The sequence below is a fragment of the Micrasema longulum genome, unplaced genomic scaffold (assembly GCF_059751315.1).
Source record: "Micrasema longulum isolate JH-2025_06_02 unplaced genomic scaffold, ASM5975131v1 h1tg000436l, whole genome shotgun sequence".
NCBI classification, from domain to species: domain Eukaryota; kingdom Metazoa; phylum Arthropoda; class Insecta; order Trichoptera; family Brachycentridae; genus Micrasema; species Micrasema longulum.
Genome location: NW_028277636.1, coordinates 221,953 through 244,814, shown reverse-complemented (window position 1 = coordinate 244,814; position 22,862 = coordinate 221,953). Strand labels below are relative to the sequence as shown.

General features: G+C 32.3%; 1 protein-coding gene across 1 annotated transcript in view; it reads right to left on the bottom strand.

The window, feature by feature from the left end:
• Positions 1–22,862, bottom strand: part of LOC148281563 (calcitonin receptor-like) — a 281,467-nt gene that overhangs the window by 107,354 nt on the left and 151,251 nt on the right. The window contains 1 exon segment of the mRNA XM_088226522.1: positions 20,432–20,558. Within this exon segment, the coding sequence (XP_088082648.1) occupies positions 20,432–20,558 (127 nt within the window).

Below are 22,862 nucleotides of genomic sequence, written 5' to 3'. Positions count from 1 at the left end.
CATAGTATAGTGTTAATTTTTTAAATAGTTTTTTGTTAATCTTTGTTTTTAATTGAGTATAGAATCGTAAGATTTAATATGTCCATGTACTTGAAATTTTCTCAAACTGAACGGTTTGGGTAGATAGGAAGAAATTGCCTTAAGGCAATATGCCCGCCCTTATATGTAGGTATATAAAGTGTTAAATAAATAAATAAAAAATGTCGGGTTGTGGTCTCGTGGCTAGCGTTGCGGACTCACGGATCAGAGGTCCGAGGTTTGAGCCCCACTCTACCCCAATAATCTACGACAATATGCCCGCTCTTATACGTATGTATATATATTGTATATGTACATAAAGGGTTAAATAAATAAAAATAAAATAAATATTGATAAAAAATGCATTTTTCAACTGTAACATTTTATTATTCCAGAACTGGTGCCCGAAGCGTAAGACTGATCACCTTACCTTAATGAACCAGATGATCAAAGAACGATGCATTTAGTTAAGGGAATGATGATATATAAAACATTGTATACCAGAATATTCGTGCATTTAGGTACACTCCAAAATAGTTATTTTGCGTTAAAAGATACGGTGAAGCATTCTCAACCCTTGTTACTTTTATTCATTGCCCCAACATGACAGGAACAACCCTTACCAACTAATGGCCGCATTACACGGATCTGAAATCTGAACAAAATTATTCTTGTTATTATTATTGAGTACGTTAACAGCGTTAACCTTATTTGTATATCTGGCAGTGCTTTCAAAATAAATAAAATTAAGAAATCAAACAATATGTTTTTCTTTCTCTAAAATGTTCTCCATCTCTGTTGTAAAACGTTTATTTATGTAACTCTCTTGTCCCATATGAAAATTTGGACAAACTGAAAATATTGTTTACTATTTATTTATCATTTATCATTTATTTATTCATATATATGTACATTACAAAATAAAATATCTTAATTCATACATATATAAATAATTAGGTAAAATTAGGTATATGTAAAAAAACACATTAGTATACATAATATCCAAAGAATAATATGTTAAAAAAGTAAGAGAATCTTGTAACGAAAAACTCCCTCAGAGACGTGAAAAATGTCAATGTCCAAAGTGATATTGTTCAACATAGAGATAGCCCTTCCAACAGGCATAACCATTGGCAGGTTGGTCCTGTATATTGGAATGTGAAACAGTCTATGTTGACGCTGACTAGACTAACTGGTCCAAGAAGAAGCATAAGTTAGGTCCATTTTTTTTCAAACGAAGAAAACAAGAGGACAAGAGGGCATTTAGTGTGGGTTTAGTAATCAATAGATTTGAGGAAGGTAATGTTATTAGTCCTACGCTCCCGAGGCCTGAGGTCTGCGGGCTAGTGCCTAAATTGGTGGTTTGTCTTTGTACGGAATTAAGTAATAATATAATGGACGCAGCATACTCCGGTGACAACTGTCATTAAGCTAATGCGATACGGTTGGCTAGGCTGTGCTGTAGATGTCTCCTGAGAGCCTTGCCTTAACCACGCTTGCCTACTTTACGAGGCTCGACGTCCTGGACGTCCAGTGCTGACTGTTCGTCGGCAGTTCGTGTCAGAACTACGGGATGCGAACCAGACTTGAGAAGATGCACAGGAGCTGGCAGCCGACAGAGATGCTTGGAGGATCTTTGTGGACACTATATGCTCCAACTAGGGAGCGGACATGGAATAATAAAATATTCATTTATTTATTTTGTTTCATTTTTATTTTTTATCTTATTTTGCTTGCATTTGTGAGCACCCACTTTAATAACTATACATTTTTGTGGTCGCACAGTCGGTTTTTGATCTCATTTACGGAACGTGCACAAATCCTGGAATGGCTGTTCCGTTGATCAACAACTCAGTTTTCCAAAAGTTCTTCTTGGGTTTAGGTGCCGATGTAGTGTTCGATTTAAAATAAAAATTTCTTAGATGGCAGTTATTATTCATAGAGAACGTTGATCTAAGGTCGTTCTTGAGGTCTGCTTTTTTTAGGTTAACAGTCTCTTGCTGCTCTTACGGCTATTGATTCTGCCATTCTGGTCACATGTTCATTCCAGAACCCTCTTTTCCGTTACAGTAAATTTCATTTATATACACATGATAGCTAGATTTTCAAGCCTCTTGCAGCTATAGAGAGCATGAACGAACGAGTGATACTTGCTAATCAATAGATATCGCTAGTGTGCCAGTTACATGACGCGAGGTGGGAGGAGCCAGATGGAACGCGGTGACCGCCGCATTAAGCCGAAACTCGAGCCTCGGATTTTGTATTCCTTAGCGATAGGAAGTGTGTTATTTTAATAAACTTAATCTTTACAACCATCGTCTTTTGTTTTAATTTCAAGTATTAAAAAAAACGAAATAAATCAATAAAATATGGTAAGCAGGATGATGAAAACGAAGTCCGATAACCAAATGGCAGCTATTGTAAGTAGTCTTGCATTCAATATCCTTGATCACAAAGCACATAACATGGTCCGGAGAATGATGAATGGTATGGGATAGACCAACATCCAACAGTGGAGAGATGAAGGCTAAATATTAAAAAGATAGCCATGTGATAAGCATAATGTATTACTTATCAAAATATGATCAACCGGTTGCATTAACTAGATTAGTCATCAGAATAGTTGGTTGAAAAGGGTCGTGACTTGTTGGTCGGGGAAATTAATTTTCTCTTAGGATGCGGAGGCGAAGACTGGCAGCTTCAATGATATACATAAAAGCGGAGTGGACTGTAATTTAATATGAATGGGTATTCTTACAGCGATATAGTTGGTGTTAATTGCTGTTCAGAACCTCTAACAAGGAAAACGGAGTAGGAAGGGAAGCCACTAACCTGTCCCAGTTTCTTCTCGTTCCTGCAGTAATTGGGTTCTGACACTTGACACTAAAAGATGCGGCACCGATACGCGTGACGTGGATGGTCTTCTGCTGCTTTTGGGCACCGATTGGATGGACAATTGGATAGACAACTGCGTCGCACATATTTTTGCACGAGTCACACTCTACAACACGCGATGTGAGCTATTGTTCGCATCAATAGCAAGACAAGCGCTCGAAGACAACTGAAATCCGTAACGATCTAAGATGCCGTTCAGGAACTTAAAAATCATGGAACACGTTTAGTGGGTGAGTTATCTTAATCAGTATCTAAACTAGTGATGATCATTTATGTGACAAATCGCTAGTTAGATGTGTATTTGAGAGGTTTCTTTCTTTCATACCTATAATTTTACATATTTTGACTTGTAATTGCAGTTAGTTTTGCCACATTTATTCTATTTGTGTATAGCACATTTACTAGGTTGAGGCGTTCAAATTTATTTGCTATCTACTGAGTCCTAGCTAAGATATTGCGATGCCTACCCTGAGTACTAATATTGTCCCAGCCTCACAATAATAACTGAACTATCATCGTATGTGCATGTGCCTTTGATATTCTTGCCGCGATCGCATATAAGTAATTTTTGCGATCAATAACTTATTAAATCTACCGTGTCGTGTAATCACATATAAAATTCAAAAAACCACGTCAAGTTTAACTCTTTTTTGACCACAGGATTCAGTCTAATTCTGACTGTCGCGAGAGAAGTTCCAAACAATAAGCTACTAAAATCCCAGTACAAGGTAGGTAATTGCATTCATTGTATTAGGGTTTGGTGGCAAAGTAGATAAATATAACGCATTCCACGAACCAAACCATATTGAGTGTTCATCTGCCAAGAAGCAAGTAACGAGATCAGCAGTTGTTCATATAGAAATACTGCAGAATTTTAATTTGACTAAATATTGATCCTGGTCGAACCTGATGACCATTTAATTACCTTTTGGCTTGGCAAAAATATCAGTTGAAATACGTTGCACCTGCCGCCATCTTGAAGCATGATTTACAGGATTTAATTTAGCCGTTAAGAAAATGTGGATTATCTCACTACAGGATTTTGCGTATCCCACGTTTTCTAATATCGCAAGTGATGTATCCTGCGGGAAATTTAAATTATAAATAAAGTAAAATGTTGTGAATATTTTTTTGACTCCACATTTCTAGAAGCTACATTTGTAAAAAATTTCTTTCAAATTAAAGCTTAAAATTTTTATATTTTGGGATGGTGTGTGTAGCTGAATAAAGATGATTAAATTGACAATAGCATTTTATTCGAAGGTTTTTCTTGCACGCAGTTCACATGGAGTGGAGAAGGTATATTTTGGTCTCTTGTTTTACTCGACTGATCTCGTCAGCGGATGAGGAAGCTCGGGTGGGTGCTTCGCCCCCGGAATTCCTACATCAAAACATATGCCACTACCAAGTAATTTTGCGGTTGGACACTAGGTCCAGTTATGGTTAGTGATGAAGAAATTCTGAGGTAGGGAAGGAAAGGTTGTAGATATATTGGATGTGAATATTGCAACACCATACTTTCAAATTATGCAAACCAAGATATCATTTATTATTTTTTAGAAACCCCACACCAGAAAAATTCAGTAGTCACCTTCATAAGTTCATCGATAACTCGGCAATTTTAGAGAGTATCAATTTTTATGTTCCTGATGGCTATTTCCGACAGCGTCAGCACAGACTGTTTTACCTCCTGGTTTCCAGAACCAACCTGCCTCTGATCATGCCGATTGGAAGAGCAGTCAAGCAGCTGAACATTATCACTTTGGAGATCGACATCTATCGCATTAGTGAAACTATGTTTAAGAGGAAAATACTCTTGCTATTAGAGAGTATTATTTATTTATTTATTATATATATGCGGCCTAAGCCAATTACAACAGTTACATAAAGAAACATAAATACAAGAAACTGAACAAAAATAACATAAAACTATTTAGCAAAGACAAACAAAGGCAAAACAATAATTGTATAAAATATATTCAAAAAAAACGAAAGACCTTTAACTTTGAGCTAAACCATGCCAATCCAACTTCATCCCACACTGTTTAGTCGCGAAGAGATCTACAAAAAGCCGGAAGATCTATCCCAAAAAATTTCAAGTCGTGTGATGAATTGACTTATCTACACATTCTACCTTAATAATGTCGAACCATTGCTCGAGGGTTCTTGGTTTGATATAAAGTTCCAATTTAGCGCCTTAAACCTTCATTATTTGTTAGGTTACTTTGTGAATAAATACATTGGAATTTTAAAAAGTTTGGACGCAATCAAAATATCATTTTGTATTTTCTGAGCGGAAATAAGAATAGTTTTATGATCCTTATAGTACGGGATTAAGGAAAGTTCACAGTTAATAGATAGAGCCTTCAAAGCTTCCTGTGAGTACTATACATTCTATGTACCACTCATTTCCTTGAGAAATCTTGAATAGGTTCTGCCAAAAGGTATTCAAATCAATTCAAAATAGGACATGTTCCGGAAAGACTATTCCGTTTAATTAAGACCCAATAACCAAGTTGTTGATTTGGGATTGGCAGGAGCGCTGATTTAATCTCAGCAGTAGGAAACATAGCCATTTTTACATGGTTGAATTAGCATGTTAAATCACCTAGGAAATAATGAATAAACATTATCTTTCATTTTTCACAGAGCCCTCTGTGGCTTAATGGCAAAAATGGTTGCCTCACATTTCAATTCCTGGTGAGATTACAATGATTAGATGGAATTTTTCTCAAGTCTGGGTGTTCTATGCTACAATGCAAATTCATTTTATGCAGTTTACCTCTGAAATTTTATTTTATTTAGGAAGGCAAACAGACATAAGTTATTTATACATCAAATACAGTTAAACTCCGTTTACCCGAACTCCAGCCATCCGGATCATTCTCAGGAAATAAAAAACAAAGGAGATGATAAAGGAGGAGAAAAAAAAACAGTCTTACGCTTCCCATGCTAGTCCAGGAATGGTGAAATATCGCACTTTAAGATATTTTAAATCAATATCTCACCTTCATTCTACCAAGGAACGAACCCAGGGCCTCAAGAAAAGTAGACGGACGCGTCAACCACTGCACAACGAGGCGGACTAATCTTAATCTAATAACGATTGTCCAGGGCTGTGGTTCTATTTCATACACAGAATTGTTCAAAATATCATCATCATCATAATTCCTTCCCACGCCTAATGGTGAATAGAGCACTGCATTGGTACGTCAATAGTAGCGTATCTTGATCATTTTTATTACAGGAAGGTAAGATGATCAGTTTTACGTTTCAGGTACAAGTCTAGGGCCACGATTACAATGGGAAGTTAACAGAGTTATCTTTTACTGTCTATAAAGAAAAACCGATATTTGTGTACGAAAATTAGTATATTTGCATGTACATTTAAAGTATCTTCGTCGGTAACCTATAATTGAACATATTTAGAAGAAAAAATAGTATACATAATTTGCTTTTCGTACAGAAACCTTAATTTTATTTTGTAGATAAAATTGAAGATAAATGTTAACTTTCAATTTTAATCGGGACCCAGGGACTATGAAATATTCCACTGTAAAAACACCCTTTTAAATAAATATTTAATATCAACCATGTCGGAAATCTAATCCGAGACCTCTTGCGTGGTAGGCAAACACGCTGACCATTACACTGCGAGGCCGAAAGTATAAAATATATATTTAAAAAATGTTTTCAGGGATTTCAGTATCAAATAAATAGTTATAAATCTTAATTTTATCTCACAACGTATTCCTCCTTTTCTGTGTCACAGGCCTTAAGCAAAGTTTCTGTTTTTGGAAATATCAAGAAAGCGGAAAGTTTGCTCTGATTTCCTAAGACCCCCGACCCCCAAAGGTGGGAAAACATTTTCCTAGCCAGGAATAAAGGCTCTAAGACAAACAAGGCCCGCGAGGGAAGGCACCCCTAAATTCTGATATTTTGGTATGTGTACAACAGTCTATCTTGATTTATAACTTTTCAGATAAAAGCACGACGGTTTTGCTGAAATGCGATTTGGAAAAGAATATATTGATTTAATATATTATTGATATATTGGATGTAAAAGTTATACATCATACCAAATCAAATTTTGTTCTCTATAATATATTGTATTTTCTACATTTAGTTTTTAATTCATTTATTTATGGACTTCTTCAGTCCATTTAACAACGGTAAATACATTTTTTTAGAATATAAACAAGTAAAATTGCAATTAAATGCACGCAAAGAAAATTAAGCCAATATCTTTGACCATTCTCTAACCACTGATGACATTATCAAGGCGGTGAAATGCCTGAAGAATGGAAAAGCGCTGAGCGAAGATAGAATTAGTCCCGAGCTAATAAAAAATAGTTTGGATGCAATTTTTCAGCCTTTCATTGGATCACATTTTCGGCTGAGCGTTCCAGGAAAGATTCTTAACCACATAATCTTGGGCAGAATACGAGCTCATGAACTGCAGATTCTGGGAGTAAACCAAACTGGTTTTATTCCTAGTAAGTCGTGTGCGAACCATATTTATAATACAAGATGCATTCTCCAACAGAACAATGAAATGAACTCGCTTCTTGCGTGTTCTTTCATTGACCTCGCTTCTTGGGTTAAATTCCCTCCAGTTGCAAGAAAAAAATCCAAGGAAGATTTTTTTCTTAACTGGTCTGGGTGTTGTGGTGTTGTGGTATTTTTCATTACCTCCTTGCATATCCTTTCTATCTCACCAGCTGAAAAGCCTAAAAAATAAAGGCTTAGCAGGTTATTCCTTAAAAAAAAAAAAATAACTTCGGGAAAGCATTTGATAGTCCGCATCGACCATCTCTTAAGAAAATTCTCGATGCGTATGGTATTCCTCCTAAGATTACTGGCGTTATAAAAGCGCTCCACATAAACAGAAATAATTGTCTTGTGAGAATTAGCGGATTTTTTATTTATTTATATATTAAATTACGATGAACTTCCATCAAGAATTTTCACTTATAAACTTAAATGTTATTCATTCATGTTATGTTTCTGATCCTGTATAATATTTGTGATGATATACTCGTATGTCTGTGTTGACTAAGTACTCGTCCCAACTCAACACAGGATTTTTAGTCTCATGGAGTTGGGACATACGTCTGAAATAATGAGCAACAAACTGTTTATAAGTAGTTATGTTTATGTTCAAACGTAGGCAAAATTGTAAATGTTACACAGTGTGTTAAGTGGCCACTTAAACCAGCCATTGATAAGTCATAAGCCCTGTAGATGCCTAGACTTCTATATTACCTTCTTTATAATGTTCTTCATCTTTGTTGTAATATGTTAAGAGATGAAGAACATTTAAGGGAAGGTAATATAGAAGTCTAGAAGTAATATGTTAATATAAACAGCTGCTCAGGAAGTTGAATCCAGTCCTTGTCTACAAAAATTTAGGCATACTCAAAATATTGTTGATAAATCCACCTGGTCCATGAAGAAGTAAAGGAATTTAAAAAATATCATTTTCAGGCGTTGCCTGGTAGGTAGGTGAAATAATTCAATTAAATAAATCTCACCCGCATAAATAAAGGTTTAAGCTTTTTAACTTCACAAACATCAACAGATGAAAGAATTGAAGGAATAAAGATGTTCAAATATGGGCAGAATGGTGAATGTAACACAGTGTGTAAAGTGGTCACTTAAACCAGCCATTGACTGGTCATATGCCCTGTAGATGCCTAAACTTCTATATTACCTTCTTTTAAATGTTCCCCATCTCTGTTGTAATATGTTTATATAAACAGCTCCCCAGGGAGTTGAATCCAGTCCTTGTCTACAAAAAAATCGACAAACTCAAAATATTGTTGAATTATTTAAATATTCATTGAGGAAAAAAAACAGTTGTTACATAAAATTATAAAATATTTTAAAAAGTACATACATCCGGTTTAAGTTTTTTACAAATATAATGAGACAAGATGTTACATAGTATATAGAAAAAAAATATATTGTATTAGACAACAATATAAAGGTTAAGGGATGTGGACATAGGGTGGAGGAGTGGCGGAAAGCGATTTTAATTATTAAGTTGACCGATTTAAAATTTCGATATGATAATAATTTGAACATAATAAAAGGTACATTTACTTACTACATAGTGACAAATGTTTTATTTTACAGTGTTTAAAAAAGTTTTTTTTTAAGTCACAAAATTGTGTATTAAAAATATCAAAATGGGGACAAAGCAAGTCAAATTTGGAACAGCCACGATAAATGAGTTTTTAACATAATTTATTTCGGGCAATGGATGGTAAAAAATATTTACTTGTCGTGTTGATTTTACGGGATCATGTTTAATAAATAAATAAAAACATTTTGAATCGACGCAACCACGCTTGTACATAAATATAATAAATACCTGGTAGGTGAACTAGAAGTAAGGATTTTTTTTTTGCAGCAATTCACGGACAACTTCGAAATGCACTCACCTTTATCCAGGATACATAGGTATGGAAATGAATTAGAACAAATATTCGATATTTTCGATACAAATTCTGTTTATAAATTAAAATGAATTCTCACTCGCTATTTATTAGAAAAATAATGGATTTATTTTTAAATACACTATTAATTTAACTTTGCTTCCTGGAATTCGTGATTTTTTATTTCTTGATTTAATATGTTAGACATAAATAAAATTGTTCATTGGTGGATTTATTGCCAAATGGCAACTTCTTATAACCAACTGATGATGATTTCACTAAATAAAGGTATTATTTAGTTAATATGAATTTTTTATTTTTTATTTTATTGCTCAAAAAACTTTTATTTTTTTAAAAACTAATGTTGTATTATTTTTTTGAATTATGAAAATCTAGTTTTTCTCAACTTTACTGAGTTTTATTTATATTTAGAAACTAAGATATTCTCATAATTTTTTTATCATTTATTTAGAGATGTTATGTTTCTTTTTTACTTTTTGTTTTTTGTGTTATATGTTCACTATTTTTTTTAGTTTTTATCATTTTATTATTTTATACTATGTACTACATGTTTATTGTTCACTGCTGTGATTATTTCCCCAAACGATTATTTTTTGTGAAAGGTTCTGTGAACCGTTGATGTATAAATGAATAAATAAATAAACATAGTAAAATTTTCAAATTTTCTCTGAAGGAGATAAAACACACTAAGTATTTCTCTTCATGATAACTTTTGTCAGTCTGAGAATGCAAAGTTTGCGATCGAAAAAACGATTCTTATTATTTTCATTACAGCTTAGAATTTTATATCCACTGCAGTTTTCTAATATATAATTTTATGAGGCAATATCGCTGAGCATTCCAAATAATACGCCGTAGTTTGTACGAAAGAATTGTCCACTTCAAGGCTGGAGCTTTTATATCTTAAAATGCTATTAGGATGGACAGTTTATAAAACTTCCCTAATCTTTTTTTTTAGTTCTAGATTATAATTTAATTTATATTATTTATACAAACGCGTTTGAAAAAAGGTGCCGAGCCAATTTCACAATAAAAGAAAAATTATTTTGTTTTCTTGGATTTTTTCCCTTCACTTTTTTATGAATATTTTGGCTTATATAAACTGTTGTTAGCTGGTGGCCACATATCACACTACGTAAAATTCACCAATACAATTCTTACATCCGTTGAATTTTGTTTCACAGAACATAAATTTAAACTCGTTGACGCAGTTTGTGTAATTACAGTATGGTCATAAAAAAATAAAGAAAATATCTGACATAAGCCCTTCACACGATTAGTCAAACTCACAGTGAAAGAGGCGATGCAAACAGTAGAATTAAATTAAATTAATAAAGCAGTTATCGAATTCGTGGTGTAATGGTCAGTGCGTTTTCCTACCGTGCGAGAGGTCTCGGGTTCGATTCCCGATATGATTGATATGAAATATTTATTCATAAGGCGTTTTCACAACATAATATTTCATAGTCCCTGGACAGGTACCTGGAGCGTAATACTGATCATCTTACCTTTATGTAACAAAAAAATTATCAAGATAAGCTGCAATTGGTGTACCAACGCGATGCTCTAAGCACCATTAGGTCCGAAAAGGGAATAATCATCATGAATATAGCAGTTTTCGAAATAGATTTTTTTAATGAGTAACTCGTTTATCATTAAAAAACGTTAATTTTATTTTATTACGAGCGAACCCGATAAGAAGCCCCTTGGTTTCCAAAACGGTTTTCGGGTACGTGGACGGAGTGCTTTCACTGATAATTTTTGTGAAGTCAAAAAGCTACAACCTTCGTCGATATATATGAGATTCATCTGACCGAATTTTATATTCTGCATAGGCTATGCCTGAAAACATTTTTAATTTTGTTTGGTTCTTAGAGGTGAAATAATTTAAGTAGACGAATCTCACCAAAATCGATTAAGGTTTTAGTTAAAACCAACAATTTTTAAAAAGCAAATATTTTTAAAATCGGGTTGTGGTCCTGTGGCTAGTGTCTCGGACTCACGGATCGAAGGTCCGTGGTTCGAATCTCTCTCTACCACAACTCGATTCCATTTTTTAATAGTGAGTTATTTACAACTCGTTGAAAATGGTTCTAAATAATAAATATTTGGGTTAAAAACGCACATTATTAAAAAAAAAAAAATAGCTGAACTTTAAAAAAAAAAAAAAACAGAAGCCCAATTTCATGTTTTATTCAATTCATTACCTTAAATTCTCGCTAAACTGCAACGCAGGGATTTATCTAATCATTAAAAAAAAACTAAATTAACTCAAATGTATGTAAATATTAACTAAACTCAGGAATTATTTATATTTGAGATAAAACCGACTCGCTCCGTACATCGCTCTTATTAAACCCATAGCGGTTCTAGTATTCCCCAAGTTCAGAAACATGCAGCTTTTGCACGGTTGACGAATTCGTATTTGAGTATTTCTCCATCCTAGTAGTTTCGTAATGTCTGTATAATGTGTAAAGCATTCCAACTCAACTGGACCAAAAACGTGGAGTATGGAGAGAATTCTCGGCTTTAGACGGAAGCTTCGAGAATTCAGAATGTTATTCTGCTTTCCGAGGATTATGGCGTCGATGCGCCGACGCCGCGCCGCCCTTGGCGCTCCGATGCAAGCACGTCATAGCGTACATAATTTTTTTTCATTTCAAATCGGTCAGTTAAAAACTACACGTAAATAAACAAGTAAACATCGATATAAGTGATTTTATTATGCTTGCGAAACCATCAGTTCGACATTATACTTAACATTAAGCCGTTAGCCGAAATTCGAAATGGTGTAAAAGACAAAGTGTGAATGATGACCTTAAGCCCTTCGGGAAATCGGATACAAAAAATGTGTTCTTACGAGCGGTAAAAATTAGATCATGTACATAATTATACTCTTGAAAATGTGCGGAAAAATATTTCAATGAATACTAACTACTTTGAACGACGTCACTAGTTCATATTAATTAACCAATGATAAGAGAGTTGAGGAGTATTTCCGGTTTACTAACCGTCAACGGACCAATCGGTAGAACAGACGGAGAAGTAGCGAAAGGAAACTGATGTCAAACGCGGAGGAATTTCAGAAACACAAAACTTTTTAAAAAAAATAGCGCGGATAATATGGTATATATGTAAAAATATTTTTTGGATTGGTTAATTAGTCTATTTACAAACAGTAAAAAAAGCCACTGAAATTCATTATTGTTAAAAAATAAGTTAAACAAAAATTATAAAATAAAACGAATAAAACGAATAAACAATGCGTCACGCCGGTTTCACGCAAAGGAATTATCTGCCGTCGGCGACGTAAACAAAAATAAATTCCATCTTCTTAATTTAGAAACTGCTTAGATTAGATTTTACTTAGATTTTGAACGAACAGTTTTTATGAAAGAAATATTAGCGTCTTTACTAACTTAGTTTTTTCATTTACCCAAAAATTTCAATTTTGTAAAATGTATTTTTTAATAAAATTACAAAATTGATACACGTTTTTTTTTTCTAATATACAATCTAATTTTTGATTATTTTTTCAATTTTGGGGAACATTTTCACTGCGCTTTAAATAACTCCGATTCATGAGTCCACGACACTAGCTACGTGACCACAACCCCGTTAAATTCTATTTTTGTTAAAGAGTAGGGACTGGATTTTATCCAAATTTATTTATTTAAATGTACTATTTATTTTATACAGAACTACTGCCAATTACAATATACATATATATCTGTACCTTAGAAGCAGAGGGATGCAAACCCAGAATTTGATGAAATGACAATTCGATTTTCGTATCCAGTTTATGATCATGCCCATTGATTGTGAAGAAATGTAAGTCTTATAATGTAAGAAGCAATGTATTAGGATACTGAATATATAAATTAATGTTCTGAATTATTAAAAATCACTTAGAGAAAATAGATTCTTTAGGCAATTGTTGAACATTTGACGTTTGGATTTTCATCCGTCTGCCTCTGAGGAACAGGTATTATATTATAAGATAATTACAAAAATATGTCATCACTTTAGCGGCAACATGACTTATCTCATTTTTTTGTACTTTACAGAAAATACAAAAAACTGAATAAGATATACGTCATGTCTAGAAAATTTTGATATGTCATGTTAATATGAGTTGATTTGTGGCGCCTCTAGTGAGAGTTTGTCAAAACTGAGTATGCAGGTCGATTCAAAAGGCTACAAAGCTTTTTACATACTTTAATTATTCAGATATTTAGAACATTCCAGAAAAAAGACCCAATTCATTCTAAATACAATAAAAGATCACAAATTACAGTGGATAGTTATGTAATTAAAATAATATAACAAAATGTAAAAAGAAAAACTAAAAGTTAGAAAGTGCTTTCCTAAGGGAAGGCCCACTGTCGTGAAATATGTCGACATCCGAGGCGATGCGATTAAATAGCAAGATTGCTCTACCAACCGGCATAATTATTGGCAGGTTGGTTCTGCATCGTGGTAGGTAAAACAATCGATGCTGTCTCTGTCGAAGATAGTTATCAAGTACGAACAGACATACATCTATCAGAATTTCTGAGTTATGTATGCGACCACCGATCACCTGGAAAAAGTGAACACCCAAATGATCGTCCCTCCTCCTCCATAATGACTGATAGCCTAGCATCCCCAGTAAAAAGTCAGTTGGGAAGAGCAAAGGATAATATCCACACTCTTTTAGATACAGATAGCGCAGAATTTTTTTCTGCACTCTCTCCACCATCAAAGAGTATCGAGCTTCATGTGGCCACCAAATAATGGAACTAAACTCCAAACGACTTCTTACCAAGGAATTATACAATGTCCCCATAATCTGAGTATTAAAATAGATCTTGGCATTTCTAAGAATAAAACCGAGCATTTTAAGGGAGTCATTACATAGATTAACTATATGAAGATTAAAAGATAACTGAGCATCAAACAACACCCCGAGATCTCTGAACGTTGAAGTCCTTTCAAGCTTCACTCCGTCCATGAGATAACGATAGTATATTGTTTTGGATGCTCTGATGTATGCCATTACAAAACATTGAATAATAATTTGTTTTGTTTGCTCCATTAAATTATATTTTGAATGTCACACTGATCTGATCAATCTGAAGAAGTCAGTAATTCACAAAAAAAATTGAGGTCGTCAGCGAATAAGAGAAAATTACAAAATTTTATTAAAAAATTTATGATATCATTTATAAAGATTATAAATAACATTGGGCCCAAATAAGATCCTTGAGGAGCTCCTGAAGAGGTATTAAATGTTTCAGATTGATACAGTCCATATGACACATATTGCTTACAATCTGTAAGATAATTTGTGAATAGCTTCAGAAGAATGTCACTAAAACCAATCCTCTGAAGTTTCAGAAGCAAAAGTTGGTGATCTACCTTATCAAACGCTTTGGAAAAATCGTTGTACGAACAGTCTACTTGAGCACCTTTGTCGAGTGACTTAGTGACAAAGTTCGTAAATATCATCAAATTTGTATTGGTTAAATGCCCAGACTAAAATTCATGTTGTTTGTTTGATATGAATGGTTCTAATTGGGGATTGACAAAATGATATATCAACCATTCAAATGCCTTTGCAAGAGCAGATAAAATTGCCACCGGTCTATAGTTTTCGATACATGTTTTATTCCCTTTTTTAAACACTGGAGAAATTTCGGAGATCTTCCATAACTCCAAAAAGACACTTGTTTTTAAGGACAGATTGAAAATAACAGCTAGTGGTTTTTTTTAAATGTGTACACAACCCTTCAGCACAGCGGTTGGAACAAAATCGGGACCAAGTGAACAAGTGTTCTTTAAAGAACTAATATATTTGAAGACATCAGTTTCACTGAAATAATCTATTGAAATATTTTGCGAGCCTTGCGACGTGCTTTGTTTACTTAGATGCACCTCTTTATTTGGAGTAGAACAGTAAACAGATTTAAAATTATCAGCAAAAGCATTCACAATATCCACATTGCGAACGTCTTGACATTTCCAAGTCATGGAGTTCATGATCCCTCCATCCCGGCGCTTAGAGCCAATATATCTCCAAAACCATACGTATCTTAATCTGGTAAAAATATGAGATTGGTCATGTTGCAACTTAAGCGTCGATGTTTTAAAAAAAGCACAATAGATTATGAAGTTCTAACACATAGTCCATAAAAACAATAGTAAACAAAGACGAATAAGTCACCAATATACATTATGATACATGAGTAAGAAACTAAAATTGGTAATCCCAGCATGAAGAAGATCCACCTCTCTTGGTAGGCTGATCAACAGACCAATTATTCTCCCCACAGGCATCATCGACGGTAAATTTATACTCCATTCAGAAATAACAAATGGTCTGTGTTGCCTAGCTCTTAAATAATAGTTGCTCGGTACATATAATTATATGCGCTCCAAAGTATTAGGATTGTAAAATTAACCCGTTTAGAAGTTTAAATGCCATAATAAGCAATGCTCCTTCTGGCCTGCAAACTTGGAATACCGAGCATAGCTAAAAGGAACAATGATTGGTAAAGCAATGTGTAGTATCCATACTCTCTCATGTACCGGTAACGAAGAAACTTCTTCTGTGTTCTCTGAACCATTAGTGAGCGAGGAGCTTCTACTTATCTAAATTGATATACATTACTACAGAGATCAATAATACATTTGAGAAGGTAGGTGCATAACATGTCCAGTAAAATTAATATGTTCTTTAGAAATATTCAGCAAGCGTAATTATTAAAAATGAACACTAAAATTCTAGCATATTTTTTCCAACATTCCGTTCTGAAACATGAAAAATGTAAATTGAAACCGTTTCCGTTTTCCAACCCTAAAAACTGAATGACTCCCACAGGAATTGAAATGATCTTCGCTTTTTTCGGAAAAAGGTCAGATTAAATGGTTCGAGAGTAGACGGCGATCCTGAAAATGAATTCATATTAACCCAAATTAGAAATTTTTCTTTTTATTGTGCCTAATGTATCGAAAAGGTATCGTTAACACTGACAGGCAGAGAAATATATTGTCTATATCTGGGTAAAAATTAGATAAAAAGAAAACACCATAGATATTGTACATATCCTACAGGTTGTGTATATATTTTTTTAAAGATTTCTGTTTTAATTTTTAGTAACGTGATGATTAAATAAACTTTACAGTCCTTTCTTTTCCTACCTACTTTTACGGTTGTTTACATAATTTTTAGGATACTGGCACATATCACCGCTGGAAAGGAAAAAAAGTAACTAAGCGACATGAACCATCACAAGAGATCAAATAAAAGTTTTTTTGTTATTTTTTTTTAATAATTAAAAAAATCTCATACATACGTACTATTTTGACTTGATTTCCACATGAATTAAACATGAGATTCTTAATAAACTGTTTAATTATTTCTTCTGTAAAGTTAGTCTACATCGCTTGATTTTACTTAACTTTTAACTTTCCAGCGTCGATGTGTATAAATATTTTTTAAATTTATTTTTTGTTTATAGTAATCTGATCTCTACATCATAATTTTATTAGAAGTACGTTTAAATATGAGGGTTTACGTTTTAAATATAAAGGTTCTGCAATGATTGTTGCTCTAGACTCTACATCATTTTTAATCTACATTTAGCGGATATTTGGCAGTTTTGACTTATTTTTAAAATATTACTAAAGTTCTTTGAAAAAAATGCTCTTTTATGATTAACTTGCCAAGATATTTTAATTTTGGGACTGTTTTCTTTTGGTCGACCTCACAAAAAATAAGTTGAGGTAGAGCAAAGTTTAAACCTAAAACTTTTTAATCCAGAATCCACGACATAAGTCACTAGACACTAGATTTTTTGGGTTTTTAAATTTTTTAGAATTTCTGTAATTCATACACTTTGGAAAGATTTAAAGGATAACTGGCCCAGCTATACTTAATTTCAAATGTGTTTATGTGTGTGTTGTTAATAGATTATTTGTTATTGCTCTGCAATTAAATGAATGATGTTGTTTTTTATAAAGTTTATATTTGAAGCACTAACTTCGTAGTTATTCATTATAATAAAATAAATAAAACAGCTTTGTTTTTAACCGCTAATTTTTTTTTTCACCGACCGGTTTCAAAGCAAACAAGCTTCTTCGTCAAAGTTTACGTAACTTATGAATTAATTCCTATTTTATTTTTATCATGTTTACTAAATACTACACGTGGACCCAATGAATCAAGTCTTTTTTTTCTTACACGGGTGGTAATTTGATATCGGAAAAAAAGGATAGTCGTAAAAAACAAAGTTGTTTTATTTATTTTATTATAACGATTAACCAAAAAATTAAGTGAGTGCTTCAAATATAAACTTTATATTTAGATTTAAATTGACTTTTACTTAAATAAACCAATCCTCCTGTACATTCGAGGCTCTAACCGCCTTTCCAGATCATTTGACCGAGTAATTATATATCATTTATTTAACTGCCTTCCGAGAAAGGGTCGTTGTGTATAAAAACATTTATTTTTTTCCACTTCGATAGAATTTTATTTTCATTCTATTCTGTTAGATTTTGAGATCCTGAAAAAGGGTACTCTTAAGATCACATTTGGAATTCGATAAAACACAATAAATCCGGATGTGGTCTAGTGACTAGTGTCATGGTCTCACGGATCAGAGGTCTTAGGTTCCAACCCCGTAGGCCGTTCATTCAAAATTACGCAAATAAAAAATTTTTTTTTTTTTTTTTAAATAAAAACATTCATTTTCGAAAAAATTCTTTCTACGAAATATATTTAAAAGTTTCCAGTAAATAAAATATCCCCAATAGTTATGATAAAATTATAAATAAACTTATCAATGAAACTTCTTGATTTAGTTTTACTTTGTATTATTTTGACCAACGAGCGCTTTCGCCTAAGTAGGCATCTTCAAGACTGGTGAATTGTTTACAACGTTTACTGCTTTTATACTACTGTTAACATATTTTGGAGATAAGATCAAATAAGTATTTTAACAGGGGACAGAAAACATAAATATTTACAACTAGTTTGCCAAACAGTTCATTTTTGGGAGTTGTTGGACCGAAGTTGGAACTGAGCATTTATTATTTAAAAGGTGGGGAAAAAACACATGTTGAAATACAACAGAGTGGGAAATACACATTTTAACTTATTTTCCAAGATCTATTTAACAAGAGAAACATCTGTTGATTGCCTTGTTGTACCAAAATTTAAAAATAAATATGGACAACGTACGATGGATTATATTGTTCCAAAAATATTTAATATGTTGCCACTTGACATGAAAACATGTCATAGTAAAAATAAAATTATATTTTTATTACGTAAGTGGTGAGTAGACAGAACGTTCCTATATTGATTTATTATTTTTGTAAAACAATTTTTTTATCTCTCATTGAATACATTTTTCTTATTTTTTAGGTTAACCTTTTCTTCTATTTCTTTCTTATTTTATTTACATTTTGTAGATCTTAATTTTAATTAGCACTTTAAATTTATTTATTTTTTCTGTAGATATGAATTAAAATTTTTGATTTCGACTTTGTTTTATTTTTTTATCTTGTCATGATGACATTTATGAACACACACTATTTATATATGTGTTTACTTTTTTTCTTATAGTTAAATATATTTAAGTAAATTACTATTCTTTAATTTTAATTGTATTATTTTACTGTATTTTCTTAATTGAAAAAAAAAATTCTTTGAACTATTTTTTAAGTTTATTATTTTATACGTATACAGTATTATGTCTGTCCTCTTTTTATTAGATTATTAATTAAAACTAATGTCTGAGCACCCGATGACAAACTATTGTTAAATAGTTTATCAGGACAAAATATATTTTAACACTTTGTTTTCTTTATAATTAATTAAAATTGTATTAATGTGTATATTTTATTGAATAAAGACTCTATGAAAGTGATCAAATTAGCACAATGCTTCAACCAAGAAGTTTCATTGATAAGTTTATTTATAATTTTATCATAATCATTAACTATGGAGTTTTATAAAGAAATATCAACAAAAAACACCAATATTATTAAAATACTTATTTTTCGATCGGCAGATTACGCCTTTTGAGGTATATTGGTACTCATACAAAGTAAAGTTTGTTTTAATGAACGAATTCTAAAAACGTTATTAAAACTTATCTTTTCATATATTTGCATAAACTTCAACATTTTAGTTATACGTCGGGTAAGTTCCTCATCATCAGGACTGAGTTCAAGTCTTGTTGATGAGGAAGTAACCTCAAAAACAGTCGAAATATAATTCAAAAGTTAAAGTGGTTCATACAAATGTATAAATAAAAAAGTATAAAATGTCATACCACGAAGTGGTTTTTTTTTAGAATTAAAATAACTTATTAAATACTTTAGTTTCGAAAAAAAATGAACTTCATTTTCTTCTCTATTCAATTATATTTTATTATTTGTATGTTTTTTTAAAGAATATGATGTTGGTTGTAATATCATCCAGAATATCTAAGGGTACTATGCATTCCAGATAAACTAGCTGACAGACGTCTTACGTTTAGATCAGCTACACCTACGTCGAAAGGAAAAGTTATTATACCTCTACGCAAACGGCGCACTAAATTCGGTGAACGCGCATTTGCGGTCGCAGGTTCTATGGCATGGAATGCTTTCCCAGAAGAGGTGCAAAACTGTGAGAGTGAAGTAATGTTTCATAAAAAACATAAAACTCACATACCTACTCTCTAAATAATTTAAATAAATCTTTGGCATGTGGTGACAAAATACATTGTTTTCCTTAAATTACAAACTAATAAGGTTATATTAAATTTATTTCTACAAATAATGACTTTGTAAAACGCGCTTAAGGTATTATATTACGAAAATGACGCTATATAAGTTTTCTGTAATAAAAGTAATGATAATAATTAATGTTGACAGTACGTTTTAAGCGAAATTTTAATATTCATATCAGCCACTCGGCGGCAATTTTTTTTAAAACAAGGGATAAATTAATTTCATATATTTAAGAAGAGGTCCAAGACTAAAACCTTGCGGTATACCATTTAAAGAAAAAGAACACTTACCGGATTTTCTGCAATGACGTCGGGACTTCTGGTGACAACCCCGTACCACAGAAGCCACAAGGCGTTGTTAATGGCGAATGAACTAAACAGGTTTATATGGAGAGTGATGCGAGCACACCGGAGAGACCTGCAATAAATGTTTAATTATTAATAAAGCTTATTTACTAAAGATATTCCTGCAATAAACATATTTTTTTATTCATTTACTTATAAAATGTTAACTACACATTTTTTGAGTAATTTTTAATTAATTTTTTTTACATAGCAATGCATACTATATAAACTAATATTTACACTTATTTTACTTAAAATATCTATTTACATCATTTTACAGTACACATAACCATTCTTCTTAAATTCATTCAAACATTTTTCATTCCTCATATATATTCAAGCATCTCTTCATACATTTTCAAACCTTTATACATAATACAATTTTGAAATTCTGTTTTTTTTTTTTAATGGGAGCCTTATTCTATCTTTAATTCTAGGAATATAATTATGAATATTTTTATTTAGCACTATCTTATTGATGAAGTATTTGGGCATTTGCTTGTTTAAAAATTTAAATATCGTTTCTTTAAAAACAAGCGTATTATGTATCAGTCTCTTTTTTATTGCTATACAATTAAGATCCTCTCGCATTTTTTATATTTTATTATAGCTACTTTTCTTTCACACTATTCCCATGGCTCTGTTTTGGAGTATTTCCAACTTATTTGAATTTCCGTCATCGGCTTAAAATAATGCTAGTTTTATATGTGAGTTCTGCAGTATTTATATCTATAAGTTCTAACTCCATGGAACATAAGTCCTGTGTTGAGTTAGGACGAGTATTTATTTAAAACAGACAGATGAGTATATCACTAAAAATATTATACAGGATCAGAAACATTACAACTATTAAAAAATAAATAAAACATAAACTACATGAACAAGTAATTATGCTTGCAGGAGTTATAAAAAAACTCATTTGGGACGGTACTTAAAAAGAAATGATTTTTTTGACCACACAAAATATCAGTTAATACAATCGTTAACATAATATTAGAAACATAAAACACAGTTGTATACACTATCTATATAAATTATAATTAATACTATCACTATCACAAAGATTTAAATAATACTTTAAATAAGACAAGGACTGGATTCAACCCCCCAGGGAGCTGTTAATATCAAAACATTACAACAGAGATAAAGAACCTCTTTGAGAAGGAAATATAAAAGTCTAAGCATCCACGGGGCTTATTATGCCTATATTTTGACGTGTTTATTCTTTTGATACTTTCATTTGTTGACGTTTGTGAAGTCAAAGGGTTAAAACTTCCATTGTTGCGGGTGAGATTCAAATGATTGAATTATTTCTCCTACATACTACTAGGCAACGCCTGAATATATTTTTCAATTTGTATACTTCTTCTTGGACCAGGTAGATTTATAAACGATGTTTTGAGTTTGTTCAAATTCTTGTAGATAAGGACTGAATTCAACCTTTGTAGGTTTGTTATTCGATTTCTAGTTTTTAAGTTTATCGGGCAGTTTATTAAATTGGGAATAGCCAATAATTTTCAGCGACTTTTTGCCGAACTTTGTTGAGCGAAATTTAGATACATGAAGATTTTTGGAGTGAGTTTTAAATTTGTGTGAGCAGAAAAGTTTGTAATATTCAAATGACATCAGTGCTGGCGATGTCATGCAGTAGCATTACCTTGGAAGGAAGTAAAATCTTATCAATCAATCCTACTCAAATCCCTCCCGCTCAAAAAAAATCTGTCCTAAACCACTCTCTTGAAAATATTTACCTTGAGAGCATAATACGCTCCATTAAAATATTAAACACTCTCGGAACGATAAAAGAGAAATGCCTCTAAGAAAAGGTCGTGTGATTAAAGCGATTTGTTTATATGTTAAAATACCAGCCATATCTATTTATAAAAATTAACCATTTGGTACAAAATTCTAAATGAAAAAACAAATTTCCTTTGATTACAAAATAAAAACTATTAATTTAGATAAAGCCAAGTCTATTAAGGACCTCGGAGTTATCATGGACGGTTAATTTAACTTTAATTAACAATTGACTAAAACTCTTGGGTTTTGTTAGCAAGACATCTAGTGACTTTACTACTATGTTCACGGTTAAAACACTGTATTGCTCACTTGTTCGTCCTCTTTTAGAAAATGCATCTGTGATCTGGTCTCCTTTCTATGTAGGCCGGATAAATCATATCAAATAGGTGCAACATCATTTGGTAAGAAAAGTAGCATGGATAATTGACCTCAAGAGGGGAGACTACACTTATGGATAAATGGAGTCAATGTTCAAAATCTCAAGTCTACAAAAACGTTGAAACAACATTGACTCCATATTTATGTTTAATTTACTGAATGGCTTAATTGATGTACCATCGTTACTGGAACAAGTGGC